Below are 12600 nucleotides of genomic sequence, written 5' to 3' on the forward strand. Positions count from 1 at the left end.
GACTCTGCTATGATTTTATCTTCTTCCTAATTATTCTTCCTTAAAATAAACAAAGGAAGAAGTGATTAAAAACAAAACTGGACGGGGCACCTGGGTGACTCAGTTGGTCAAGTGTCTACTCTTGGTTTTGGCTCAGGTCATGATCTCTTGCTTTCGTGAGATGGATCACGGCATCGGGCTCTGTGCTGACATTGCAGAACCTGCTTGGGATTCTCTCTCTCTCTTTCTCTCCCTCTCTCTGCCTCTCCCCGCTCATGCTGTCTCTGTCTCTCTCAAAAATAAATGAATAAACTTTAAAAAAAAAAAACTGGAAAAAGGACTTCATGAATCATGCCTAGTTTTTAAAGAATTCCTCTCAGATTTTACTTAGTGTCAGTTCAGATCACTGATACCAGGTCACTCCCAGAGGGACTAATTCTAGAATATTTTCAGCTGAGTTAAGGAGTAAGGAGTTATGAGATTCCTCAATATGAGGTTTTGTGCAGCAGAAGCTTAATACAGATGCATTTCCTTCTCTTCATATGTCATCCTGTCCATTTCTTTCTTTTTTAAAAAAATTTTTTAATGTTTATCTTTGAAAGAGAGAGAGAGAGAGAGAGTACAAGCAGGCGAGGGGCAGAGAGAGGGAGAACAGAATCCAAAGCAGACTCCAGGCTCTGGGCTGTCAGCACAGAGCCCAACGCAGGGTTTGAACTCACGGACCTGAGCCAAAGTCAGACACTTAACCCGCTGAGCCACCCAGGCACCACCCAGGCACCCCTCATCCTATCCTTTTCAAAAGGCAATGATGAAAGTCCCAGCAACAATCAAAAACACCCTTGGTGTTTCAAACTACCACCAATCTGAAATAAAACCCATGATGCAAGATGTAAAATATCTCATCTGCTAAATATTTTAAAAGAACTTCTTATAACTCCTTACTTGAATAGTTTTTAGAAATCTTAGCCATCAGTACCCAAGCTATGTTTTAACAATAAATGTAAAAAAAAAAAACCTCTCTTTTTACAATAAGTCTCTAAAAATAAGGTATAAGGACTGAGAAAAGAATGGTAGCATATATCACCAGGTAAAATATATGAACCAAAAAAAAGCATAATTTGACATTGTTACTCTACCATTCTGCTCTAGAATTCTGATTGATGTATTTCCTTCCCCCACTCCACCACTATCATCACCACCCCAAAAATAAAGTACAAATCAAACAGGCACCAGAAGGGAAGGAATGAGGAAGGGAAAGAGGGAGGGTGAGAAGGCAAACAACAATGTCAAAGTGCACAATAATGATGGACACACTGGGTTTTCTGGGCCATCAAGAACGAAACTCTTAGCAGATAACAGATCGAAGACCATGAGGTCTAACTCATAATGACCACAGCCAAGGTTTAAGCGCTCACACTTAATTATTTAATTGTTATCCCAATTTGCAACACAGTCTTAAAGTCAGTCCTCTGCACACATCAACAGCTGAACATTCTGTTTTGTTTCATTCAGCCTTGCTTAGAGCTTAGTTACCGGGAGATTTTGAAGAAATTATCAAATCTTCAGAGAAGGATTCTCAACTTTTAACTAGCAAATAACAAAAATGCTTTTCCGACAACTCACCTCAGACAGTTTTCCGACAACTACCTCAGAAAATGCCATTTACTCTCGTGGGTGCCAACAGCAAGAGCAAACACGCTGATTCTTACGTTGATCCTCAGGTTAGGCCTCAAACCTAGGACATCTAGAGTCCTCACTGGCACAATTTATACTCTGTGAGCTACAGACTACAGCTGTCAAGCAGGTGGGTAAGGCAAAGATGGCATTCTTCATCAAAACGTGTTTATTCTCACATGGACCCTATGATTTTTCCAGCTAATTGCTTTTGCCTGACAAACAGCTCTTCCCTTCTCTGGACAGTACCTTCCAACCTTTGAAGAGGGTAGCATTTCAACATTCCATTCGACCCCACCACCTGAGTCTAAAATCATTTTATGTTCTTTCATTTAAAAGATACTTTCATTTTAGAAGTTAAAGAGAATTGCACACACTCTCCTGGATAACAACTTTAGATAAGCTTAAAATCTTTTTGACGCCTTATTACATTACCAAAAAGGTCAGATTTCCAATAATCTCAAACACTCAGAGCACAGCTATGCACCCAGAAATAAATGAAAAAGAGTATCTGTGAAACAAACAGCAGTCACCAAATATTCTCTATACCTCACTATGGAGACTCTTAGACTAAACGCTGGCAACTCTGGAAATCAAGAACCCAGTGACAACGGGCATCTGAAATCAGGGAAGATCTAAATTATATAAAGGAGATAACACTTCCCTTTAGTAATGGAAAATAAAGAACCAAACTTTTAAGAAGGAAACTAAAAGCCTAACAGAGGTCATTTAGGAGTAAACTGGAAGTCTTTTTCAGGGACACTTGAGGAATGTATATCAGAGCCTTCGAATGTGCGTAACCTTAGAGGCAGCAACCCCACGCATTCATCCTAAAGAATTATGCAACAGCGAACAAAACCAAGTTCCTGGCCTCATGCAGCTTTCGTGTTAGTGGACAGCTAATAGACGCTGAGCGTTTACAATGCACCTGTCACTATTCTGAGCACTTTATATGCTAACCCATTTCATCATCACACCAACATTAGGAGTTAGAAATTTTTGTTATCTTCACTTCACAGATGAAAGGCCAAAATACACAGTAAGTAAGTAAAAAGTAAAGTAAGTAACTTTTCCAGTTAGCCTCTTTTGCAGTTCTATCCTCTCCGCTATTTCCTCACAAATGAAACTGTATTCTACAGACAGACCCTTCCTTTATTCTTTTTCCCTCTTGACAATCTTAAGACGCGCGCGCACACACACACACACACACACACACGCACACAGACAGCAAGCCATGGTTTACAAAAGGCAGAAATAAAAAGCATGAATGGATCCTATTCACTGGATACGTAACCTCTAGCAATTTATTGCATCTCAATAAACTTTAGCTCCTTCCTTTATAAAAGAGAGAAAATCACAGCACCTATTCATACTGTTGTTGCAGGGATTAAATGAGATAGCAAATGTAAAGTGGCTAGCACAGTGACTGGTACAGAATAAGTACTCAACAAATGTCAACTATTTATATTGTTCCTTGTTGCTTATTATTGAATGAGGGTGGAGACACAAACATTTATTACATGCCTGCTAATATTTGCCAGATAATAAATGCATTACAGGGGCACCGGGGGGGAGGGGGAGTCAGTTAAGTGTCCAACTTCGGCTAAGGTCACAATCTCAGGGTTCGTGAACTCGAGCCCTGCACTGAGCTCTCTATTCTCAGCACAGAACCCACTTTGGATCCTCTGCCCCCTCCACTGCTCTCTCTCTCTCTCTCAAAACTAAATAAACATAAAAATATTTTTAATGCATTACATAGCTTAATTATTGAGAAAAAAATTCAAAGTATAAGATAATGAGTGATCGGTATTATCTTTATAAAATATGGACAGCATATTTTTTATGACAAAGTCCTGTGCATTCACATTATACTGGACTTTTCAGCTACACCTAACTTGTCTAATCTAGGTGTTTTAATTTTTTTCTGGTTGACTGATAACACTATCGTTTGGGATATAAAAGCACAGGTAACAATAGTATGGACTTGCCATAAGAGCTCAGGCAAAGGGTTTCGTTGGAGACATGGTCTCACAGGAACATCAAGCAACATGGAAAAGTAAATAGGGAGCTGATGCTGATATTAATCAAAGTTATTTAAAGCTTTTGAAGAAACAAAGAAGAGTATATGAAGCCAATGGAAAGATAGAAAAAGATCCTAAATAACCATTCCTCCATGTAAAACACACACACCCTTAAAAGTAATGAAAACAGGGGCGCCTGGGTGGCTCAGTCGGTTGGGCATCTGACTTCGGCTCAGGTCATGATCTCACGGTTTGTGAGTTCGAGCCCCGCGTCGGGCTCTGTGCTGACAGCTCCGAGCCTGGAGCCTGCTTCGGATTCTGTGTCTCCCTGTCTCTGCTCCTCCCCCACTCACGCTCGCTCTCTCTTCCTCTCTCTCTCAAAAATAAAGCTTAAAAAAAATTTTTTAATAAAAAAAATAAAAAATAAAAAAAAATAAAAGTAATGAAAACAAGCCACTGGTGCCAGCTTCCTCTTTACGAGGGTCCCATAGTGGCTGCAGTCATAACAGCTACCATACACTGCCTGCTCTCTTGGCTAAGCACCGTGTTCTCTACTTGACATGCATTGCCTCACTTAATGCTACTACAAGCCTGAGAAATTGGTAGGACTACGCCTTTTTTTTTTTCTTTTGCGGACAATAAACTTGAAGCTAAATGCTAGCAGAGCTCAGAGACTACATTTTTCTGAACTGAATTTTCTCCCGGGGGAGAGCATAAGTCACCTGCTCTCCTGGGTCCGGCGGGGAAAGGGTAAGCCTCTTCACCATTCCCTCGTGCTCACTGTTCCTCCTTCCATTTTGGAGCCTCCCATTTTGGAAGAGACAGACGGGGACAGCTCCTACTGCTCCAGTGATGGCTGTACAGGTTGGCCGAATGGTTGGACACTACCACATCCTGCACAGTGATCCTCTCCTCGGCACGATCAAAGGACACGTGCTCTCTGAACAGTCTGCCCCATCAGCACCGAGTACGAAGCCAAACGGACACTGAATCCCTAAATATGTGTGTACCACACTTAGCATAAATATACATATTTACATACTGCAAAAAGGTGAAAAGTAGTGTTCCATAATATTAGCCTGTCAAGTGGAAGCAAAATTTCTTTCTCTGTGAATTTGTCCACAATACAGCATAAACTATGACCTACATCTTACGTAGATGCATAATGAATATTTTGTAAACGGAAGGAAAATCCCACTATATACATCTCAGAGGCTGCGCGCTTACCATTTAACACAGGTGTCTAGACTTTCTTCCAGTATCAGATTTTACCAGTTCAGGCTTTGCAGTCAAACAACACCTACACTTGAATTCAGGCTCCGGGCCCTGCCCCTTACTTGCTATTGATGTGGAGCGTTACCTGTTGTAGTTGTTTTTCAATTGTAAAATGCAAATGATGCCATTATTTGACATATAACGCCACATGTGACAGGTCCATTGTGAGAATTAGACAGCATGAAGTATTTAATGAACTAAGCATGATACCTCGTCCATAGTAAGTGGTCACTGACACGGTAGCTATTAATATGAAAATTTAGGTCATCAATTACTACAGAGCCTTTCTTCTCAAAGTACTCCAAAGCCTACCACAATTCTGTGTGTCTGTCTGTCTGTCTGTCTCCCTGCCTGTGTCTGCGTGTCTGTGGAAAAAACTATTATGGCCCAAGTCATGTGTTCTTGTCCGCACGGAGTACTGAACTTCAATTCATGACTAACCTGACGTGTACATCCCAGCACGTCACTGCAAAACAAGCCCAAGTGTTTAGGCATTGGCCTTGTGCGTAAGTATTTATAGTAGAACTTGGAAGAGACAGCAGTTTGAAATATGGGTCTCTACATTTCCTTCTGGCTCTTCACTGATGTCAGAACCATAGAGAGTTCATGCTTTTCCCCCCAAAATTGGCATTCTGAGGATTAGTCTCTTTCCAAATCACTAAAATCTACAGTTTGGGGGAAGTCTTTATTTCTGAATTATGACAAGTCCTGAGCCCTCTGAGATCCTGAATCAAGATAGCCAAGTACAGGATTATTTTATGGCCACTAGAAAAATCTCAAATCATATTGTATTTGTGGTTGCAATGAATTCATAAATAATGGTAATCAAATTTAAAATGTACATCTTAATCTTGTACTAAATAATGGTATGGTATTCCAGCCTATAACTGAAAATAAAAACATTTTATGCTTAGTTTTAAATCACGTATATATTTTAAATATATTGGTGGACAACCTAATGAAAGAAATGAGCATTCTTTCTTTGTAAAGCATTAATTTGGGCACTAATAGCAAATTAAATTAGGGTATGGAACATGGAGAAAAAAATTACCAGAGCCCCACTTGGACGGATATTAATTTTGTACAAAATTAAAATTCCACAGAGTCATACACTAAAGAAGGATGAAGTTTATTTTAAACCTCAAAATGCGAAACAGAAACTGAGTTTTAAGAGCTATTTCTCTCTTCAATGCACTGAAAATTCTAGAATGCTACTAAACAAGAACAGCCTCTTTTGAAATACCAGGCTTCCTACAGTTTATACAATGTTGATAGGTTTTTCTAATAAAGGCATTGGGCATTAAAAGGCAAATAAAGCACGTACCGAATTTTGTTCCGTCCAACTAAAAAACTGTCCTAACCCTCAGGAAAAAAAAAAAATGCCCACAATAACACAATAGTAACCTTGATTAGAAAGATACCTACAGCATCTGAAAAGGAGTATGCTCTGGAAAAAAAATTTCTTTATTAAGTTGATTTTACAATTATTTGAGGTTTCAGGATTTGGTACTTTGAGTTTTATAAATGAAATAACCCAATCTGCACATATTATTATGTCGTTCATTAAAACTAAAAATCAAGGGGAAATGCTCCTCAGTGCAAAAAGTCCAGTAAGGTTCTACATTTGCTTAAATTAAATTGCTACCTAAGAAATATTGGCTATACTTCGGAATTAACATTGAAAATTTTCAAATATCTCTCCTGATAATTTTCTCTACAGTGATTTATTTAAAACAATAAGAGCTACAAATTGAGACTAGCTTAAAGAGATAACAGCCTAGTGTCTTATTGTCCTCTGCTGACAGGAAAGTGTGTTCTTTACATACTGTACTTAGCTATAAAACACACATTTTTCCTTGGTAAGAAAAAAAAATACTTTTCTGGCTTACTTAACAGGCTATGTCGAGGCTTTAAAGAAAAAAACACACAATTATTTGTGAAATAGGGTTACACGGTAGAAGAAAAATTAAGAAGAATTATTTGCATCTCCTTTAAGTTATTCACAATACTTTGAGGCTTTCCTTCTCTCCAGTTAGTGCAATTTATTTTTCTATGCGTCTCAGTAGCAAACAATGTTATTTAGACTCTAACCTGGCACGCTACAACCTCTGGCCCGCCCTTGAGCCCCTCCATTGCAAAGGTCTCCAGGTGCAGTTTGGGTAGCTGCAGGGTGAAGTCATTCCTACTTGCCGCAGTCCGTGACAGCGAGATCTGATCTCTGACCTAAAGGGAAAAAAACAGCATCAATGGTAATTCCCCTTCAGACACATTAACTGGGATGAACTGGGTCCCCTTGAGCCCACTGAGTGGACTTGCATTGATCGCTGGACCTGAAATCCATGAATAAATTTAGGACTAATTGATTTTTCGTTGCAAATAAATCTCTAATTCAGAGTGCTGGGGGAGAATGTTAAGAAGAAAAAGCATCCTCCTGCTTGAAATGAGGGAGGGAAGACGAGTCACTGGAGCTCTTCTGATCAAGAGGTTTTGAATTATTTTTTCACCGTTCCACCCTCAAAAGAAAAAAGAAAGGAGGAAAAAAACATCCACAAAATCGAAAACAAACAGCAATCTCCTAATTATTATCATTTTTTAAATAACATGTTTAATTTAACTGGTATTAACTGATACATATTAGACAAGACAGTTATTTGGTACTGGTCTTTGAAAAGAAAACTTCAATAATATGTACCCTGGAATAAAAACAAATATACTCAACACACAAGGAGACTTAAAATTATACCAGTCAGAGGTTTATTTGCCCATTTTCTTCTTACTAAACTTGAGTCTTAGCGACTAAATACATATAAACCAACTCAGTCACGCAACTTCTAAATAAGATAATGAATGAAATCAGTGGTATTTGTACTATATTTTAAGTATTCGGAAAGGCAACAATACAAACATCACAGATACAGGAGAAACACCAATTCTCTAGCCAATATAGGTATCACATGCAGTTGATATTACACTGCCACCTTCTGGACAAATGAGAAACTACTCCCTATATGCTGTATACAGATAGAAAATGCTCAAAAACCGGTCTGTTTTCATTTTTAATTTCCAAAGTTATTAAAAGCCTTAAAAATTCCACAGTTTAGTTTTCCATAATATCAGTGAGCTCTCATTTTTAATTATATAGTTTCATGATAGTAGGTTTCATACACAGGCATATTTTCTAACTTTCCCTATGCCTGACTTGGTTTTAAAAACGTATCTCTTTGCTACCACATATTTGATAAATATTACACAACTAGCTTAAAGCCACAGGATCAAAAGTGTTTTTTATGAAGTAGTAAAGGTCAAGAATGGGAGAACTATAAAAATAGCACTAATTTCTCAAATAAATATATTTATATCTCTCTTTTACCTGAGCGGCTTCAAATGTAACTTGGCGACAATATATGATAGAAAACTCTCCTTCGCTTTTCCATTCTACTTGGGAAGCTTGTAAAACCTGTTTGAGTTATTTCTTGTTTTATGAATGAACCATCATACTGCGTAGGGTCTCCTTACACCAGTAAACACACACAAACATATGATGACATCTTTAACTGTTCATGCTAATCTATGGTTATAAAACTCTTTATATTCCCAAGTTGAGCAGAAGACTTTCTGTCAATAAGTGAATGTCAAAGTGTATGCTAGAAAACATACACCGTAAGGTAATTTTGATAATGGTGTGAGTACTGTATGCACAGCGGAGTCCCAATTTGGAATGTGTATTTATCTGTAACAAACATTCTCCAGAGTCTTCAGTCAGGATGAGAATGCTTTTAACTTACTTTACATAAAAAAAAATATTTTACAAGTATATTTTCTTTAATTTTTATAGTTTATACTTATGGATACCTTCTCCCGCTTTTTCTTTTTTGGTCACCAATGCGCACTCAGATAAAAGAAAACATTAATGTGGATTAAGGTGCTGAGAATTTATCAACATCAAACCACTGGTGTTTTGCCTTCTACCCTTCTGAACCATAGTCAATAGATCTAAATATTTTACTGCACCCTGGCCAATTCATTGTTTGATGTTTAAAAACTCACCCAGAATCAAAGAAAATTTATTAAATTTGAGCCCCCAAATGAGATACTATTAGCTTTGAAAGTCAAGTTTAACTGCGATATTGATGATTCTCTTTTTTCTGTGACAAAATTCACTAGGGAAATCCTGGAAGTCAAAGTACAAAAGCAGATTGCTAATACGGGCAAAGGGGGGAGGGGGGACCGTAAGCAATGTAGGTATAATCCACAACACGGTTCGAGCCCTGGGGGTCCTTTCACCCGATTCTTATCAGGCACCAGACATCAGCTGTGAAGCCTGACGTCCACAGGAACAGGGAGCCACGTTTCGCAGTCTCTGAATAAAGTTGCTGAACAACATTAAGCCGGGGCATTTGGCATTTAAAACTGTGACTTCTTATCAAATTAACATCTTCACGACAACATTATTTACTTTCCAAGATTAAATTCATTCTTTACATTAGATAGGTTAAAAAAAAAAAACCTCAAAATGCAGTCCTTTTGATGGCATCATAACTACGACAGTATTTGAATATGCACGTGTTAATACGTTCGTTCAATGATACATTATGTGCTGAACGTTGACAGTGCCATCAAGAGACAGTGACTTGTGATACATCATAAATATAATATCACAAATATTTCTGCTAAATTTTAAGAGTTGTTTCCACTCTTAAATTATGCCAGAACTTTGAGAGAAGGCATCCAACACGTTCTCCGAGTATTTCTAGAAAAAGTTTTTTCTCACTCTTGAAAAAGGATTGGCTAGGAATTCCTTTATTTGAAGGGGTATGGGGAATGAAAGCATCGTGTTGAGAGAAGGCAAAACAGTGACGCCGGGCAAATAAAATTACAGCCGCGCACAGCAAAGGAGCGGGAAGGGAAGGTGACCAGGAACAGGAAAACCCCAAGGGGGAAAGGAGAGACTGTTCAGAAGGAGGCAGAAGGCACGTGTGAATTTCAGCGTGTGAGCAAGGGACACTGGGAAAGAGATTCAACCCACAACAGTAAGGAATAGGAGCTTCCTGTATGGCATTAAATTGGTTCGTGAAAAACATAGAACAGGCAGCCTGAGAACAAAGTAAACAAAATCAGAAAAGAGATAAGGGGGATTTCTTTGGGAAACGCTGCCCAGTGGATATGAAAGGATTCCTTTCAAATATGAGAATCTAAAATAAATTTCTTTACTGTCAAAAGAATTTTGAAGTAACAACATGAGAATAGTAAAATCACTTTTTTCCCTAAAAGGAGAAGTAAGCTCGCCTTCTAAAATACAGATTTTAGTATGGACTAAGATGAAAACAATCATTGTCGCCTGTCTGTAGATTAAATTCTAATTTCAAATTTCAAATTAATTTTAAATTATAATTTCAAAAGTCTGTCTTTAATTCTGTTTATGGCACATCATTATTCATCCTTTAATTAAGATTCTATATCATTTTCCTGTGATTTATTTATAGCTGTGAGTGATAAAATATATATAATAATGTTTTTCTACTTCAAAATGGGTAACAGTTCATATTTAACATATAATGAATTTTTTCATAGAATTTCACAATATAAATCTCATTTGTCAAATTGTATACATTTTTATTACATTCTATACAACTGTTCAACTTCATAGTATTTTGACAAAGAATAAAGAAAACATACCTACATTACTACATTCTCAGATTCTGGTTTTTAGAAAAGTGGTTTGCTTTCTCCCTTTCTTATTACATACTTTCAGAAAGCATGTATTTCGGGCCACCTGGGTGGCTCAGTCAGTTGAGTGTCCGACTTTGGCTCAGGTCATGATCTTGTGATCTGTGAGTTTGAGCCCCGCGTCGGGCTCTGTGCTGACAGCTCAAAGCCTGGAGCCTGTTTCCGATTCTGTGTCTCCCTCTCTCTCTGCCTCTCCCCTGCTCATGCTCTGTCTCTCTCTCTCTCCCTCTCTCTCTCTCTGTCAAAAATAAATATACATTAAAAAAATTTTTTTTAGGGGCGCCTGGGTGGCTGTCGGTTGGGCGTTCGACTTTGGCTCAGGTCATGATCCCCTGGTTTGTGGGTTTGAGCCCCACGTTGGGTTCAGTGCTGACAGCTCAGAGCCTAGAACCTGCTTCAGATTCTATGTCTCTCTCTGTCTCTGCCCCTCCCCCGCTTGTGCACTGTCTCTTCTGTCTCTCAAAAATGAATAAATGTAAAAAAAAATTAAAAAAAATTTTTAGAAAGCATATATTTCTAACATATATGCTATAAGACACAAGAGAAACGAGACAGATAGAGAAAAATAAATGAAACTTTCTAAGTGAAAATGCTGTTATGAAATATATATTTAGTTTATTGTAACAATCTAGTTCCAGGTTGAAGTGATTCGTAAAATCCATGTTTTACTGTTCCTTTTGCTCTGATTAGCAAGCCACCAATCTGTTTTCTGATTTTCTATACTCCTACCGTAACACCACAAAAGCTATTCCTGCTCGATATCTCAATGATGAGATTAAATTTGCCATTTTAAGAAAAACTGCTCAACTCTCAAAATGTGAAGCTGCATGTTGTATTGTGCACAGTTATAAATCTCTTTGGACCTGATGTTCCAAGTTAAAAATAATAATAATAAAACACTTATGGAATGTGGTACTAGCTGTGTTTTTACCGACAGGACACCAAGGAAAAGTAGTAGGATTGTAGATAGAAATTCAGACAAACTTACCACATAAAAACTATATATATATATATATATATATATATATACTATATATATATACTATACTATATATATATAGTATATATATAATTACATATATAGTGTGTGTGTGTGTGTATTATATATATATATACATACATATATGTATGTATATATATATACATACATATATGTATGTATATATATATATATATATAATACACACACACACACACACACACACACACACACACACACAATGCCTGAATCTTTAATGTCTGGGGAAAGTAAGTGATATTAGCACTTTACATCATACCCTTAATCTGGCTAAAATTCTACTTACTCCAACCTAGTATGGCCTCCGTGGCTTCAAAATCAACATTCTTACCACCATCATATCCACAGAGTCTCCTGTAACACCTCTGTGTTCATGTTCTACTTTGATTCCAGCTGCCTGCCTTCTTTTGTACTACTGCTTCCTCTTCCCTTCCTTCCACCTCCACTGGCTCCGTATTGCTTTCCCTTCCCCCTTTATTCTATTTTTCATCCGACACAGAAGACCTTACACACTATTTTTCAACCTCTGCACTAGAGAGCTATGTGTGCTTGGCACACTACAGCCTGGGAACCAAATCCAGGCCACCGCCTCTCATTGTAAATAAAGTTTTATTGAAACACATGACACCCATTCATTTACCTATTATCTTTGGCTGTTTTCCTGCGACCATGACAGAGTCGAATAGTTGAGAAAGAGACCATATGGTCCACAAAGCCTAAAATATTTACTATGTGACCCTTTACAGAAAATGTTAGCCATCCTCTGCCTTAAAGGTATAGAAGAAGGAAAGACAATATTTTGCACCATCTGTAAAGTTTTTTAAATAACCACATCTCACCAGAGAATATATGAACAATCCCTAGCAGGTCAACCTTCTATCAGTAACACAGGATGCCATTTCACAG

General features: G+C 37.8%; 1 protein-coding gene across 13 annotated transcripts in view; it reads right to left on the reverse strand.

Moving 5' to 3' along the window:
* The window catches only part of CCDC171 (coiled-coil domain containing 171), a 304789-nt gene that overhangs the window by 70720 nt on the left and 221469 nt on the right, over positions 1 to 12600 (reverse strand). For 12 of the 13 annotated variants that reach the window (XM_053205079.1, XM_053205080.1, XM_027047203.2 and 9 more), the window contains one exon: positions 7041 to 7172. The exons of the other annotated variant lie outside the window; for it this stretch is intronic. In XM_053205079.1, coding sequence (XP_053061054.1) covers positions 7041 to 7172 — 132 coding nt within the window. The remainder of the gene's footprint in view (positions 1 to 7040; positions 7173 to 12600) is intronic. 13 annotated transcript variants of the gene reach the window in all.

Source organism: Acinonyx jubatus, chromosome D4 (assembly GCF_027475565.1).
Source record: "Acinonyx jubatus isolate Ajub_Pintada_27869175 chromosome D4, VMU_Ajub_asm_v1.0, whole genome shotgun sequence".
NCBI classification, from domain to species: Eukaryota; Metazoa; Chordata; class Mammalia; order Carnivora; family Felidae; genus Acinonyx; species Acinonyx jubatus.